We start from the raw sequence: 18,390 nt of genomic DNA, 5'->3' as shown, positions 1-18,390 counted from the left end.
AAGTTTTATTTTTGTTTTTTTCGTAGTAGCAAAAATGTGCCTTATAATTTAATAAATAATTTAAAACCTAATGCCTTAAATTGCAACCAAGCGAAATTATGGCCTCGTCTACGTTACGATGGACCTGCTTCGAGGTTGCTTAAAATGACATTTCTAAAATGGCACTTTTGTCATAAGCAGCTTTTGTTTTTTCTCAAAAGTTAACTTTAATTTTTCGTGTAGTTAAAAATATAAATTTTTAAATCGAAAAAATTAAATTTATCGCGGAAGTAGCTTACGCAATAGAATATAATAACCAATGAGAATCCTTCAAAAAGCAAATGTATTTTGTTTGTTGACCTTTTTTTTAAGCTGTTGAGCTGTCAGACAAAGCAAATGTTCAGCAAATTTGAACTAGAGCTTTCGTTTGGAGTCACATTACGTAACATAACGTTCTTTTACTTACGATTGTCACACGAAACGTGAGGTCAAAGCTTCATTGTGAAAGCATACATTGAATTCCCTTGGCTGAACTCGTAAACTTCAGGCGAAGCCGAAGCTGAAATGTGTTTGTGTTTCAGCCATTAACGCTGCTCATTACTTAATCTGGCTTTCCTCTTTTTTAGCGAAAAATTCAGTTTCGCGAAAACTGAATTTCTGTGCGAGAAATATAATATTTTAAGTACCTAAAATTTCTGACATAAGACCTTCTTGATACTGCTCCTGATGTTTTCGGATTTTCAAACTTTAACATTACTTTTTTCATCACCATTTAAAGTTTTGAAAACAAAATTGATATTTGTAATTTTGCTTTGCACACAATTTTATTAAAGAATGCAAATGTTAAAAGGGGCATATACCTTAACTCTACCAAAAACTAGCCCTTGCTGATCTTTTTTACTATGAAAACAACACGAGTATAAACCATTTAACTTCATACCACATTTCGAGCTATTTTTTTTCAATTTTGCTTCCATGCTGCTTATTTTATTCAACAATTCAAAAACTGAATGACTTTCGCAGGAACAAAACCAAAGATAAAAATATATAATTTTATTTTTATGTTGAAAATAAACCCTTTGGGAAAGGAAAAATCACATTTTAAACATAAACATAAACACGAAAAAAAAATCAAACCATTTCCGCCAACTGCAATTATTTATCATCAATTATTCATTCTCAAAAACAGCAACAACAACCTCAGCATCATCAGAAAAAAAAGCCAACAATCCAATTTCGATTTGGCTGTCAACAGAAATTTGTACCCACACTTTGGTTATATACCTATTGTACATATGTATATGTATGTATGGGAATTTTCAGCCTGTTGCGAAATAAACAATACGCAGCAAAATGCTTGTAATACCCATAAAAGTCAGCAAACAACAACAACAAAACACCAAGACCAACGAAAAAACCTCATGTCCCCAAGGGGCATATTAACGGCAATGTCCCATGCGAATGAACCGGAAACGCTTAACCTCGATTTTCCCCGGATGATGACGATGATGATGATGATGGGAGTTTTTCACCCTAGGCGTGGTGTGGTTGGTAAGTTGACGGCGGGTGGAAGCAGCAGCAACAGAAGCAGCAGTGGTAAGGCATAGGTACTTAGCACCACACTCTATTATACAACAAATATACAACAACCGAAAAAGGTGCAGGTTAGGCAGGCTACTACTACTACTACTTATTTGACTTCATGTCCTGCAGCCTTTTTCAAAAATGATGATGTTCATAAATGTACCACGAGTGTATATCGTGACAACACAGAGGACCAAACGCAAACGCCAGCAGCCTTTAGGCTTTTCTTTGAATCCATTAATATGTGTCACCAGCAATCCGCTGATATGCCATCTGCGAACGTTTTGCGACCCACATTTTCTCTTCTGTTAAGTTCTTCTTTTTTTTTATGTAAATGCGAGTGTAAGAAAGAGTTCCTCAGTGGGCTTTTCGTGTTCGTTGAAAACACCTACGTGTAATCTCGAAGCCCAGATGATTACTGGACACGACCTGAATTGGAAAATATTTGATATCCTTATGACTATAACGCGCATATACTTAACATTCCAATCCAATAATACAGGCCATTGGATTCCTTCTACGTTTTTTTTTTTATTTTGGATAGGTGTAGGACGGTAGAGGTATAAGATTTTCAGATGTTCCACCGGAGAATTGACAACAACTACTTTCTCGTATGTAAAGGTATAGTCACTTTGGTCCTTGGTATATTCCTATAAGTAGGTATTGTGTTTCTTCGAATAAAGGATAACTACAAAAATATAGGCCTTGGAAAATTCGAGAGAGCGAAAATAGGACGAATTTTTTTCCTGTTAAATGAGATCTGTATAATTATATGGGTGTGGCCCTCACACGTGAATGAATATCTTAATGTACCTATTGAATTAATTTCCATTCATATAAAAGAAGTATTTTGGGCTTTCGAAGCAAGGAATTAAGTACAAAAAATCTTCTTCCTTAAATGTTTCAACTTTAATTAAATAAGAATGTTAACTATCATGCCAGAAACAAGAAGGACATTGCACTCAGCCTCATACAGGGTGGAACAAAATTTTCTACCTAATTTGAAAATATTATAACTCTTCTACTTTTGTTTGAAGGTGCTTATTGACATACTTAAAAGACTAACTAAAGTTAACTTAATTGTATCTTCAAAAATTATTATCAATTTCATATTATGAAGTCACTTTTGATCCACCTTGTGTAAAATTGAAAACTGTCCCCTTTTCATCAAAAATTGCTTACAAAAATAGCCATTGAGATGAACATAAAGATAAAAGGTACAAATCTTGTGATTTCTGACATATCTAGAGCTTAATTCCTCTCCTGACAATTCTTCAAAATTCTTCAATATTTTATCACGGTCAAATATATTCCAAATGATAATCCTTTGATTCCTTTTTCATCAGCTTAAAATCCTTCATCATCATTCAGCTTTCAATAATCTTGTTCCTGACATTATAGTGCTCAATTATTCTTTGTTTTACTTTTGTTTCTTGAATTAATTTCAAAACTGAATTTGCATTCCTTGATTCAATTCGAAAATCATTTTCATCCAAAAGCTTTTCATACAAGAACATAAAATAAAACGAAACAATTTATTCCCAAGAGTTAAATGCTTGCAAAAGTCCTTTCTATAGGACCCAACACCCAAGTCCTTCAAGTACGAAACGAGTAAAATTAAAACAAAAATTAAGACATCCTTTTTTGGGGAAAGGACACACTCAGTACCTTTCATTTTGCATTGTTCTTAATTCGAAATATTTTCTCCAAAAACCACAAAACATACACAGCATACTGAAACATGTATATTGTGTAAATGTAAAGTGTTATTTTCTGTAATGTGTGTGTGTGTGCAGCAGGAAATGGATCCTTTTCTCTTAATCCTTGTCATTTTGTCCTTGCTCATAATTCAATTTTCAAAAGAATGTTCTCTCCAAATGCACGAATAGGTATGTGAAGTAACGAGTAGTACAGAAACTCAAAATGTTCCAAGTTTTTCAATAACTTCTTTTACTCCTCCTCGTCCAACCACACCAAATATACTCGTTTATGCACCTTTCAAGTTTCTGTATTTTTGCAGTTTTGGTAAAAATAAATCATGTTTTGAGATTTTGAAGATATTGATTTGTACTTTTGTGGCCTAGATAAGTCTAATCTTCCATTGGTTTAATTTGATGATTTGAGCTTTTGCTTGTAAGCATCTACAATGGGTTAAAGAACATTCAGATGATTCAACATCATTTTAAAGTCATTTTTTTCCTCAAGTCTTCTAGATCTGTGTACGCTCGTGCTCTAGAAAGCCGAACTTGTTTGTATCACATAATGCTATTATGTTAGGAATAATGTAATAAGATCTCAAAATTTGGGCAAAAGAATGTATTTCACAAAGCTATTTAGTTTGTTTTCTGTCCAGATATCTCAGAAATGGATTTTTTAATAAACAAATATTATTTTGTATGAACTTAATAATTTAAAAGCTTATATATTCCACCACCTGATTCGCGGTCTTCTTCTACTGTACTTTCGTGTGGGTGTGGATTCGAAGACTTTTTACGTGACCCAGCCATCTTAGTCGTTGGACTTTTACTCTTCTCGCTAAGTCTACTCGTCGTTTCATCTTCTCCTTCACTCACATTCTATGCATACGGGACCGTAGATCAAACAAAGAATTTTTCTCTCGAATCAACCCAAGGTGCTTTAATCCGCTTTTGTCATAGTCCTTGCTTCGCCACCGTATAGCAGGACGGGAATGATGAGGGTCTTATATAGCAACACTTTAGTCCCTCGAGAGAGGACCTTACCAATCAATTGCTTTCTTGGCCCAAAGAAACAGCGGTTAGCAAGAGATATTCTTCGTTTGATATCAGGGCTGGTGTTGTCTTCTGCGTTAATAGCAGAGCCTAGGTAGACGAAGTTCTTCACTACCTCCAAGTAACGTATGTCAATAGTGACGTTTTGGCCAAGCCGTCGGTGTTGTGTGTCCTTTCTAGACGACAGCATGTACTTTGTTTTGATATCATTAACCGTTAAACCCATTTTTGCCGCCTGTGCCTCAATACTTACAAAAGCCCCATTGACATTACGCTGAGTTCTTCCGATTACGTCAATGTCATCAGCATATGCCAGTAATTGGACAGACTTTTGAAATAAAGTACCTCTAATGTTGACGTATGATCTCTGCACTATTCTTTCAATCACGATGTTAAAAAAAACACATGACAGCGCATTACCTTGTCTAAAACCTTGTTTGACATCGAAAGATTCCGTTAAGTTGTTTTCAACCTTTAAGGAGCAGCGTGATTTCTTCATGGTCATACTGTACAAACGGACGAGTTTGGCAGGGATGCTTAAACTAGACATGGCTTTATACAGCTCGTCAGTTAATAGGGTCTCCTTTTTTCAGAATCGGGCAAACAATACTGAGGTTCCCTTCATATGGCATGCTGTCTTCTTTATCTTACAGATAATTTGGTGCAAGCTCCTTACCAACTTATCTCCAGCTGTTTTAAAGAGCTCGGCATTCAATCCACTACAGAGGTTTTATTAGACTTCAGCTTAGATATGGTAATCTTTACTTCGTCTTAGTCGGGAGAACGGGATAGTTGGCTTTCGTCGTCTATGTTGAATGGATTATCCTGTCTGACAGAAGTAGTCCTTCCATACCCTCAGCATTGAATGCGGTTCCATTATGATGTTTTCACTTTTATCGTTGCAACCTTCAGTTGTGAATTTCGTTTCACCTGTTCATACAAATTTCGATCTTCATTCCTACTTTTAAACCTCTCAACATCTTCGGCCACACGTTTTTCATGCTCTTTCTTTTTCCTTCTGAGAAGTTGGTGTTCCTCTCGCCTCTTCTGCTCATAGAGCTCATGAGCAGCTCTTGTCCTTCTATGCAGCGCTGCTGATACTATTCTGACTGCATGCAAGTTATTGTAGACAAGATTGATAATACAACAACTAAGTGAAAGGATCTGAAAATTTGAAATTAATGGAAATGAAAACAAGAAACACCAAAGATTAGACAAAAACCTAGTGAATTTTAACGTACTGACTGAGTCTACCGAAGTTATTTCCAATAAACTAGTATTTGCAACAGAAATTGATCGGACAATATTATTAGAAATAATTTATTTCAAAAAATGCACTGCGATACTTCTAACAATCAAATTCTGAAGAAGTGTAACCGATTTCGAAAACCATGAATATTCATTAAATCAGATAAAAAGTTCGAAGGAATTTTAAAAAACTATCAGGGAGATTATTGGCCTTCTTTTGATAAATTCAGAAGCCAGAGTTTTTTGATTTCTTTCTTTCTTTCTCCATTATAAACTCTCTTTAATGGAAATAAGAACGTTAGTTTTTAAAAGCAAAAATAAAAAAGCTTCTGGTGAAGATTTGATTCCGTATAAATTCTACAAGCATAAAGCTGGTTACTCTTCATTCCTTTTATTAGTTTTTCAATAAAATAGTCGCACTAGGAGAAGTCCCATGGTCATTCAAGAGCCCTGTGATTTTTCTAATCCACAAAACGGAGACCAACTTAGTGCTGTCAATTATGGAGGGTGAGCTCGTCAACTTGAAACATGGTGTTAGTTCTTACAATATCTTAACAGACTATCAGGATTTTGGCAATTTTTTTACACTTATTTCAATTGTTAAAGCTTTTCAAGCCAAAAGCAAAAAAGTATTCGAATTTTTGTTGATCAATGATTTCAAATTAGCTTTTGATCGTAATGCTCTGTTCTAAAGCTTTCACAACTAGGACTGTCTTCGAAAAACGTCAACAAAATAAAACATTTATGCACACATTCAAGAGAGTTATGAAATGGATCAGCTTAATCTGAATGGTTTAAAACAAATATCGGTGTTATACAAGGATGCCTGCTTATTCACCGTATGGTAGCTTGTCTTTCTAGAGGAATCCGTATTTTTTTTTAAACATCTTTGTTCTTGAGTTTGCCCGTACTTTACGAATCATCAAAAGGTCTTCAACTAATGATTCACCGATTAGCAGAATACTGTTTGAAATAATGGCAAATTGAATGTCATTGTGTTTTCAAGATCATCTAGATATAAAATATTGGATGCTTTGGTAAAGTCCATTAGGTGTTGCACTGCTCAGGTGTAGGGGTTTAACAAAATGCCTTATTACTCGCGTTATCTAGAAACTGGCCTACCTAAGCTTTTTACACTTACGCTGAACATACAGGACGGTTATGTGGCATCAGGATGCATGTCTTTCTAAAATCATGATACTCTTTGAGATTAGGAACGAAGATTGCTATATGTCAAAATGGATCTGCATACAATACAATTACAGGGTAGTTCTTTTCATGCAGCCAAACACCTTTCACCTTCTCAAAGAACAGCTATACCGTGTAATTCAGCTATAAGAAAATTTCAAAAGACAGCTGTCAAATTCCATTATTTCCAACCTGAAACCACGAAATGAATGACCCTATAGATAAACACTAAAGTAGATATGGCTATGTATGTTCATCACTTATACGGAAGTGTAATTATTGTTTTTTAAATACAAACGAATTATTGTTTGTGTATCGACGAGAAGTAGCAATTTTGCCAACGAAAATTGCATAACTTTCATTCAATATTTTTTCGGATAAGGGATGTACATAAATTCGGGGGTTAAATACCCTCGAGCGCCTGCTGAGACAAAAACAAAAAACCCAAAGAAATACGATATATCAAGCATTTCATTTCATATTTGTCTTTATATTGAAAAATGAAAATTTCGAAAGATGATAAATGGTCAACTGAATAATTGAAATTTTAATTAATAAAATTGGAATGTTGAATATAGATATATGTATTGTACATGTATTGTACATGCATCAGTAGTTTTATTGTAACTGTACCCTGACCAATAATTATCTCTGATTGTCATCGGAGAAAAAGATTTTCTATACGAATGACATCGTTCGAAGGTACATCAACGTACCTTATGTATCTCCAAAGTTGTTGTTTTTTTCTGATGGCTGCATGGCAGACATCACTGTCACTGAAAATCCTGTTGGAATGTACGTTGAATTATTTCCAGGAAGGTATTTTGAAGGGATACCTCATACCTTTAACATGAGAACCGCAGAAGTAGCGCAATAATGATTTTACTGATACACAATCTGCACTTCTACATACCTTAACTCTCAACACGATAAGGACTGCATGCGGTATAATGTTATCGAGGTATCGTTGGTATGTAGAGTATTACAAGACAACATGGTCATTTACACGAAACTCAAGGATAATATTGACACCTTTTCAATTAGCAACCGAGAATTAATCCCAAGTCTAAAGCCTGAGCAATATAATATCGAATCGATGCTATAACAATTATTACTACCCAGGCCTTATAACCGCACATGGTTGAGTGGTTTTGACCCAATTCGGTTACCTACAATGTTGAGAGATTTCGGAACCACCAGAGTGTAACAGAGAGTACATTGTTTGGCGGTTGTGTTATGCAGTTGAAGTTGTTGGACATGTGGACATCATGATGGGGCAGTAATATTTGATCGATGGTCAGCGTATACGAATAATTGTTCCACGTCATAAACGTGTCCAAGGTATATTAATGCGAAATGTTGAAGGCTTTAAAATTAGCATTGTCAAATTCAAAATATTTTGGTTTGGTTAAACGCGGCTTGTTTCTGCTCATATAACTTTCTTATACGGAATCAATGCTTCCATTCTTTATTTTAACCCTGAAAGCTTTTAAAGTCAGTGTCAAAGTCAGTGTTCTTACCCAAAATTTAAGAATTTGTCTATACCATAGTTAGAATTTCTATTATTTTAAATTCTGATACTTAATTTCTATACCACAACTCAAAAAACATACTTTGCACAATTAAAACAAAGGCTCCAATACAAAATTACGAATAGAGCCAAGAAGTTTAACAATTTCAATGCGATTACCTGATTTCTTTCCATTTGTAGAAACGACGTAGTTCTTACTATAGAAATGCCAAAAGAAGACAGCTTTAAAAGTGATAGCTTTCCAAATAGAGATCTCTTCAAAATAAAACCTCATATTGGAAAACCCAACACAAAACAAACGTTAATAAATAAAATAACAACTTGACCTTTAAGCTTATTCCAAAATAGAATACTTCTTGAGATTTATTTAACATTCTTAACTAAAATATCAAAAAAAGTAACATTCCTAGTTTCGGAGAATAATATTGGAAAAACGATATCTATTTTTGCCACATACATCAAATCATTTCTCTCCGATATTCCGCAAACCACAGCATAATCGGGAATTCCCTGACCAGCTTGCATTCTTTGCCAACTATATTCCTCAGACTCCTCGACAAGAACTTGTACATTAAATGAATTCAATTCATAGTCCTTGAAAATAACAAGAGTCTTATTCAGACCGGGCACAACATTCCCAGGCACATGTGATAGAGGTCCCAAAAGTCGTGCCACATAAATAGGATTTCCATTATCCTCCCCCGCTCGTACACTATTCGAAGGAACACTCATCGATGTAGCATCCACCCATGTAATGTTTTCAGCACAAATCAAAGCATACGTATAGCCTTCGGAATATTTTGGACTTGATTGTATTTTATCTGATGTTAGGAAAATCGATGCTATTCCAACATCATAAGATGTTTGTCTTTTGGAAATAAATGCTGGTTCCAAATTCCAAGCAGTCCCACCACGGACAATATTTTCGGGAACATTGGTTTTATCATACCACAACCATTCACAGTGTTCGGTAGCAGTGAGAACTTCAAATTGATGGCGAACTATTTCGTTGGAATAGAGGATTAGGACGCCTTGGGTGATGTTTTCGGAATCGGAGTCCGTGTGGATTTCGGCCAGCTGCAGGGTGTTTAAGTATTCTATTCGTCCAACGTATTTATTGAAATTCGAATCCAAACGAATGGCGTTTTTGGGCATTGGATCGCCGGATTTTAGAGGAATCCATTTGAAGCCTGGAAATTTTAGAAAGTTTTGTTTAAAATGATCGGAATTTTTGAAACAAAAATAAAATAACAAAAAGTTCTAATTTTAAGTTGACGATGTTGTTTTTAGGAGAATTTTTGTAGATATTTTTAACTCACTTGTTGTACTTTCAAACTTGCTAACTAATATTAACGCCGTTGACAAAATTAGTAACTTTAACATTTTATTTATAAATTTTAATCTGGCTTTAAGTCCTAAAATGACTATTTCGATCCTTTCGATTTTATTACTATGACTTGAGAAGTTTCAAAACAAAAAAGCAAATGTCTACCGCTATTTGGGGTTTGAATTTATAAATGTGCAAACTGCATTTAATATTTATCTACATTTATGGCTTTTCAAATGAAAATACAGGAGCGTCTCAGAAATATCTTTGTAAATTTCTTTTGTTTCATTTAAAGTTTTATGCATGAAATTTCCAAAACGCGTGTTTTTGCTGAAAGAAGTTTTCGTTATGCATGTTTTTTTAATAATAAGCACACACCTAAGGGGATATTAGCACTAGGAAAATAAGAGAGGTTTTTAAAAGGAGATGTCGGTGCACATTGGTTTTAAACTCCTGAATATTGAAATGACTAGGAAAAATAGAGTGTGGAAAGACATTCCACATTCGCGTAGCACGGCTAAAGAACGAATCTCTGTATTTGACAGTGCGAATGAAGTTGCACCCAGAGGTATACTTATGAGCATTCCTAGAAACGCGAGTATAACAGTTGAACTATTTAAGGGGAGGAATGGAGCTGGCTATTGCACTAGAGCATAAGCCGTTAAAATAACGTTTAAAAAGGGTTAGACAAAAAACCTTACGACGATGAAATGAACTTAAGATGATATTAACATCTATCAATTTAAATTCTCTATGTTCAATGCTATCCAAGAGGCTTAAGTAAGTTGCAGGAGCACCAGCCCAGATATGGGAGTTATACTCAAGCTTTGGACGTAAGTCTTGTAATTAACAGGCAGATCAGAAGGGGAAAAAAACTTCTTGATGCAAGTACCATCTATGGATAATGGCAAGCGGGGTATATCTCGCTTTAACGGTACAAGACAGCATTGGGTTTTCGAAGCATTAAATTCTACGCTGTTTCGTTATGTATTGGATTAGAAGATGCAGACAGAAGATCATTCGAATGAGAAAGAATGTTGGAGATAGAACAGAGCCCTGTGGCATACCAGCATTTTTTTTGTGGTTTTTAGATTTAAACTCATCGAATTCCAGTTGGATTGAACGATCCGAAAGAAAATTACTAATCCAATGAAGGGTGGGTTCCTGAAAACCGAAAGCACGCATTTTCGATAAGAGGGCCTAATGCCAAACCCAATTAAATGCTTTCGGAAAATCAGGTGAAATAATCTTCATGATGAATCACGAGATCAACAATATATTTCTTGAGCTGATAACTAATCAGCGTTTCTATGACTTCGGAAAAAGCGACCTATCTGCAATCGGTCGGTAATTAGAGGGTGAGGAAGATTCGAATTTTGTTGGGGATTGGATGGACAAATGCAGTTTTCTATCATTTCGGGACAAGACCTGAGGAGTAAGACAGATAATAAAGATTACGCAGTTATTTTGCCGGAATTGAAGAACGCCTCTTCAGAACAATACGGGGATACCATCCAGACCAGCAGATTTGTGTGTGTTTAGATCTCTAAGGACGCTTGCCACAGTACGAGTGCAAAAAAAGATTGGTCCCATGGAATCACTAACTTGCTCAAGTACAGGCGAAGTCGTAACTTTAACTGCCAGCGTAGAATGGGCGACGAACTGCCTAGCAAAGAGATTAGCTTTCTTTAAAGAGCCTACAAAAGGAGTCTAATTGACAACGAGCCTTGAAACGGAGGAAAATGCTAAGTCGCGTATTTTGAGCTTTTCTAAGTTTTTTTGATTCTAGTTTATTTCGTAATATGCACAAGTACTGCAGCAATACTTCATATGGCGTTGTTGTTAAACGAAGAATCATTTCGAACCATAAAATACTAAGGCTCTTTTATTTTCAAAACGCCCATGTTATTAATTATATCTCTTATGAAATAAGAAATTAATTAACTATCGTATTATATCTCGTAACGAAAGGGGCGTTTGTTGGTTTATTGATTATCCTATCACATTTGCAAGTTTTGTTTTTGTTTTTTGATTTCATTGTATCGTTTTCGAAACATAAACTTAACATACTCGTATAAGATACATCTGTGAAGTACAATCGTTTGGAAAAGAATAAAGTGATAGTAATTTAAGTATCAAATAGTGAATAGTCTTTATATCGACATCGTGAATATTATCATCATAATCCATTTCGCCTTGAAAGTTTTTTTTTTCCATTTAGCCTTGAAAGATTGTTGATGATTGAAAATAAATATTGATTGATAACAATGTTTGATCGGAAGAAGGTATACTACTTTATTACAGTCTGAGATTTTGAGTTGCAGACAAAATAAAGTTTTATTGTAATCAAATATTTTTAAACTCACAAATGTCAAAATGAGACTTTTAACTAAATAAAAACCACGCATTTTCATAAATTTAGAAAAATAACATAGCACAACCGCCACCATCAAACGATATTGCGTTTATTTTTAAAGATCCTCATAGTATTTAAAATACTGATATTTTTTCAAATCTATCGTTCAATATGGAAAAATACTAAACAAATTGTTTTAAAAAGAGGCTGGGGTGCAACCCGCACTGAAAAGCTCCACTCCCGTCTGTTGATATGTCTTGCTTAAAAGATTGTATATTTTTGTGTTGTGTTTAAAAATATGTCAGTTGAATTATTCTTTAAAAATTTCAAAATTACCAACAATATTACGTTTATAATGAAATAGTTTTATTTCAAAATCTTGTTTTGTAAATGCGATTTTTAGTCGAAAACCAATTTTAACCAATTTTAGTAGAATTTCTTAAAAGTTTTTATTTCTTATATAAAAAAAATATAAATTCGACGAATGAAATTAATTTGAGAGATTACGAGAACCAAACATCAATTTTTTAATTTGAGTACAATTAATTTTTTTTTTTAAAAAAAGGACTGTTGGATTCTTATACAAAAATTAGTGAATGTAATAATAAGTTAAAAACCAAATTTCAAATTATTGTTTAATTCAGCAATTAGATAGAATTCACATGGAAGAGCCAGGAGGGATATATTATATGGGATTAAACAAAACTTATGGGGTAATTTATTTAAGTTTAAAACATTGATCAAAAAAATAATTTTTGAAGTGGTTTGCAACAACTTAAGTTATTATATAATTCCAGTTTACTTAAATTGCAATAATTGGCAAACTGAATTTGATGAATTAGTTGAATTTATGAATACCATTACTTTCGAAAGTGTAATGATAGTGGGAGATTTAAACGCTAGAATTGGCAGATATCAAAACTCTTATGTAAATTTTTTACATCCGTGAACGGCTTTTAATGAGCATATGGACGAAATTTAGCAGAAAAGACTTTTCAGAAATTTGGACTTTTCTTACTAAACGGGTCTTCTAAAAGTGATGCTTTTGGTGAATTTACGTTTGTAAGTGGACAAGGTCAATCTGTTATTGATTTCGCGGCTATTTCAGGAAACTGGTTTGATGTTATAGAGGATTTTGAAGTTACTCTGGTCAACTTTTCGGTACATTTCCCAATAGTCGTTAAATTACAACTTCCTGATGTAACTCAACATCTGCATTCTACTAGCTTTGATAAACTTAAATGGTCTGATTACAATGCACTTCGCTATGAAAGACTTTTGAACCTTAATTTGCACTCGCTTCTTCAGCATCCGCACTCTCTATTGAAGAGACCTGAGGTAGAATATCTGAAGTCATTAAACTTTCGGCCCCGTTTGCCCAAAAGAGCGCTCATACGTTTGAATATGCTAATAAATGGTTTGATAATGACTGCAGAAATCTACGAAAAAAATCCTTTGTTTGTTTAAAACTTTAGAATGACAAACTCCCAATTATTTTTAAAATAAGTACGTAGAATATAATAGAGATTAAAAAAAATATTTTTATCTAAAAAGATAGATAGATAGCTATTTCGGTATCAGATACAATTCGAAAAATTCTTTCAGCCATTCTGAATGGAAGATTTATTAAATGGATTAAAAGTAAAAATCGTTTGAGTATTTATCAAGCCGGTTTTCGGCCAGGCTATTCTAGAATGGACTATGTTTTCGCTATCTCAAGTATCGCTAGAAAGTTAATTGAACGGCAGAAGAAAGTTTATCGAAACAACAGCCGGTGTGCCGCAAGGTTGTATTTTGAGCCCTTTACTGTTTTCTCTCTTCATTGATGATATTTGTGATCATCTTCCTGGTGGAGGCTCTTTTGATAACAGCATTGTCAAAGTTTTATTATATGCCGACGATTTGGTTATGTTTGCTGACAATCCAGTTTCGCTTCAGTTGCAAATTAACCGACTTTGCTTATTTTATGAGACTTGGGGGTCTACAAATAAAAGTACAAAAAAAAAAAATAATGATTTTTGAAGGAACGCAAACAATAAGACGCTCTGATGAAAAGTGGTCACTATAACACCGTTATCGAAATAGTCCAAGAATTTAAATACTTGGGTGTTTTTCTTACCCACAATTTAGATTTCGCTAAACATGCTAAAATAAAAAATAAAGAAGCCAAGACGGCACTAAATTTGATGTGGCTTAAGTTCTTCTCCAACTCCAACATTGATCTGGTATCTAAATATAAAGTCCTTAATGCAACAATAAATTCATGTTTGTGCTATGGTGCACAAGTTTTCGGTTTTTTGAACCTAGAAGCTTTCGAGAGCCTGCAAAGGCACTTCTTGTTTCTTGTTTTGTTCAGGTGATGAAAAGAAGTGAACTGTGCCTTCACAAAATAATTTTGAAAAAATTGCTGCAATCGAATGCATCTCCGTTGAAAGACTGGAACTAACTCGTAATAGCAACAGAATCTTCCCTCAACCTTTCGGAAACCAATGTTGACGACTGGCAAGCGCATTTCGCAGGTGTTATTGCTAAGTTTGACCAAAAGATGTATGTAGAAAATCTTTTTAGTGCAACTTCCGCAGCATCTAGAAACGTTTATAGAAACTTAAATCATCAATTGAATTTAGACATAAACTACTTTAGAAATGATTACTCAGTTGCTCAGATAAGTATTATTTTTAAAGCCAGAGTCGAAATCTTAAACGTAAACTTTATACCACACCGAAGTGATTTGCCGCAGCTATATGATCTGTGCAACAGAAGAGAAATCAAAGATATCTACCACTTTTTAGCTATTTGCCCAATTTTACAAGAAATTCGTAGATTACACTTTCCGAAAAGTATTTTAACAATGCAAGAATTTTACGAAATCCTAAATGGAGCACTCCAGGTCTGCTAATCGTATCCAAATTTTGTCGACAAGCTCTTAACTACCGGAACAGTTTCACTTATTGAATTAATTTTTAGCCTATCTCATTTTATGTTGCAAATCATACAAAATTGTCTTTTTTGTGTTTTAAATCACGTACAAATTGTCAAAACTTTACTTTGAGTAAAGCCTACAATTCAAAAACTTGTAATTTTGTGTTTCAAATCACGTACAAATTGTTCGAATTATTGTAATATTTTTATTTAAATACTTTAACATTTTCTTTTTAATTTATATATTTTTTTTATCACTTACGAAATGTCGATTCAGGCAGATGGCAGTCAATGCCATGTCCTTATTTTTATTAAACTATATTGTAAAATATCTTTTTTTAAAATAAAGAATTTATCTATCTTTTAAAGCCAATATTTTTAATTTTTGAAAAGGTATTTGTATTTTCATTTTTACCAATTTTTCGTATTGTTTTTTTTTTTTTAAGTTTGTATTTAAAAAAAAACTGTCAATTTTATTTTTCTCAAAATTTTACAAATAAAACATGCATTTTAAAATGTACCAATAAAGTAAGTTCATTTTTAAAACTTCAAAAGTCATTCAAAAAAACCTTGATTTCAAATTTTTCCCTCAATCGTTAGAGCGGTTTTTGAACTTTAAATTTGTATGCATATGATTTTTTAATTTGAGTTTAAAATGTTTTTAATAGTTGTGTTTATAAAAATAGCAGTGCTCTCAAAATAAAGCAAAAAGGCCCTCAATATCAACGTTATAATACATTTCATTAAACTTCTAATAACAACCTAAAATATTTTATTCATAATAACACAAAATAAGTATTATAGATTTTTTACCGTTAGCTTTGTCACATTAAAAACGTTTTTTAAATGTATGGCTGTTCATAAAAATAGCAGTGCATGAAAAAGTACTAGATCTATTACGTAAGAAGTAAGAAAAATATGAAAGTATACAAATAATGATAGCTTACAATTAGTTCCTTGTTGCATAACCATTGGTTTTTATGATGCTTCGAATCTACCTGGAATTGAGTCCACTAAAACCTGACACCTTTCGAGTGGTATTGCGTTCCACGAATCACGCACTGCTTCCCACAATTATTTTAATTTCTAGGGTTTTGCTTTATAAACTGCGTTCTTAACATCCCCCCCCACAAATTTACGATGGGGTTAAGGTCAAGGGATTGAGCTTGTCACTTCATAACGGATAACTTCTTCTGCGTAAACCATGATTTTGCCTTTTTTGACGTATACCCAAACAAACAGCATTTCCTCCTCAGCATAGGGTAACCTCCTCGAGAATGTTCACATACTCGGTTACATCCCTTATTCCGACATGAGATAAATAGGCCCGACCCCGTAATATGAAAAGCAAGGTCATATCATAATTTGTCCTTCACCATGCTTCACTGTTTTTAAAGTGTACCGTGTCTTATCACATATTCTCGACGACCCTTGGACCTAAAAAGGACGATTTTGCTTTCATCGCTTCACAGAACATTGCTCCATTTCTCTTTTTCCTAATTTGTATGCGCTTTAACAAACTCTATTTTCTTTGCCTTTTCGTCAAGAATGGTACCTTGCGTGGACTTCGGGCCGGTAGCTTCGCTCTTAAATGACGTCTTTGTATTGTGACAGCGCTAACAGACAGTTGAAATCCATTTCTTATTTTCCTAGAGCCTATGAAAGGGTTCTGATTTGCTTACTGAAAAATTTGTCTGTCAGGTCTTTCAGTCATTCTTTTTGGGCCTCGCATTTTCGGTTTATTTTGCCATTTAAAAGCGTTACTGACCATTTTTGCTGAGCAGCCTATGATGTCTTAAATATTTTGGTAGGTTTTTCGCTCCAAATGCAATTTTCGAATAAGTTTTCGAATTTCTTCGGTGCAGTGTCTTGACCGTCCGAATGTTTATTTTTGAGCTAATATACAGTATAATATTTACTTACTGAAAAATAAAAAAAAATTATTTTTAACATTTTTTAATTATAAAATCAAAGCACTGCTATTCTTATGAACACTCTATATCCAGAGAGTTTGAAATAATGGCTGTTTACCGGGAAAAGTATAAGAGTATAACTTTAAGCTAAAAGTCTCTAATATGAAAAACGAAAGACCGTTAGATGCAAGGAGCATGTCAATTTTTTTTGTAAGAATTTCTTAAAATAATTGACAATCTAATAAAATGTGAGCAGCACTGCTATTTTTATGAATACAACTGTATTAAGAGCTTTTTTATGCACGCTTAACACTTGAATTTTGTAAAAAAAAATAATTGAGATATTTTCGAGACATCGGATTGACTCAAGGGTTTGGGCTGTAGGGGCGAGGACAGACAGACGAAGAGAATAGGGAGATCCACTTTTGTCGACTATCGTAATGTCATGTTTGATTAAAGTCTGGAGTTTGAAATTTTTTTAGGATAGAATACTTTTTACAAATTTGTATTGGACATTGGAATTGGTAAGAGCTTAAAAAGAAGTTTCACAAAATTAGTTTATGCAAAAACTGAACAAGAATATTTGTTACCTTGAATATCTTTGGCATTGACACATTTTTGGACAAACCTAATACACATTTTTTGTACTTTCAGTAGAATCCTTAAAAAGTTCCGTTAAAAACCGGAAATATTGATTTTTTGAAAGAATTTGAAAAGAGACAAATTTGAAAAAAAAAATATTGACTTCAAACATTTTGCATCTTACAAAAAATATTGTACACTGTTATCATCTGGTTGAAAGTTCTTAAAAATATTAATATTGAATATTGCCTACTTTTTCAAATGTCTCAAACGACAATTCGGCTTTGAAAAAAATAAATTTTGCAATTTGTAAGTATCTTAATAGAAGATTATGAGGGTGAATCGCATTCTAGCTTTTTTTTTAAATATACATATGATATTTAAAAACTATTGGTTTTCTTTTGATAATTCCTCTACAACAATACACTTAAACAAAAAAAAACTGGTACCGGTGACCAGATTTCACACTAAATGTATCCAGAAATAAGTGGTTTTAAGATTCCCACCAGGCGTCAGAAATTCCTGGTAAATTTTATCATGAGATTTTTCGAAGAATTCTTGGTAAAATACCCAAGATTTTTGATAGAACATACTGGGAGAATTTTTAAAAATTATACCAAGAATAAACCCAGTATTCTGGTAGAATGTACCAGGAATTTTTTTTCCTGGTAAAAATGTACCAGAATTCTGGTAGAATATACCGGAAATTTTTTGTTTGACTCAAAATGTAGCGAATTCTGGTAGAATATTAAGTTCCTCCCGCCAAATTGTGGTAAGCGCCTCATGAAATTATGAATTATGCATAGCATATATTTCATTGTATTCTTCCTACTAGCAAAAACGCATAAGATATAGATATTAATCCTAAAGTAAACATTCACAACAACATCGTCTCTAATATGTCCAAGAAACAAAGGAAAAAAGATTTTGCTCTAAATTAAATTATCCGAAGCGCCATGTAGTTTATGATAATTTGGCGGGAAGAACTTGATAGGTAAGCCAGGAATATT

At 33.6% G+C, this 18,390-nt stretch overlaps 1 protein-coding gene across 1 annotated transcript; it reads right to left on the bottom strand.

Annotated features, from left to right (window-relative positions):
- Window positions 1–8,607: 8,607 nt before the first annotated feature.
- LOC129947405 (uncharacterized) lies at window positions 8,608–9,767 on the bottom strand. The gene is made up of 2 exons (XM_056057944.1): window positions 9,600–9,767; window positions 8,608–9,470 (listed from the first exon to the last, which is right to left on the bottom strand). The coding sequence occupies exons 1-2, from the start codon at window positions 9,661–9,663 to the stop codon at window positions 8,644–8,646; spliced, it is 891 nt and encodes a 296-aa protein (XP_055913919.1). The 5' UTR covers window positions 9,664–9,767; the 3' UTR covers window positions 8,608–8,643.
- Window positions 9,768–18,390: the final 8,623 nt, after the last annotated feature.

Source organism: Eupeodes corollae, chromosome 2 (assembly GCF_945859685.1).
Source record: "Eupeodes corollae chromosome 2, idEupCoro1.1, whole genome shotgun sequence".
Lineage (NCBI taxonomy): Eukaryota > Metazoa > Arthropoda > Insecta > Diptera > Syrphidae > Eupeodes > Eupeodes corollae.
The sequence above is the reverse complement of the archived record's forward strand: the minus strand, read 5'-3'. Positions and strand labels throughout refer to the sequence as shown.

Coding starts and splice junctions, on each gene's coding strand:
- LOC129947405 (XM_056057944.1), bottom strand. CDS start 9,663: ATGTTAAAGTTACTAATTTTGTCAACGGCGTTAATATTAGTTAGCAAG. Junction 9,471..9,599: donor CAAGTTTGAAAGTACAACAA/GTGAGTTAAAAA, acceptor TAAAATTTCCAG/GCTTCAAATGGATTCCTCTA.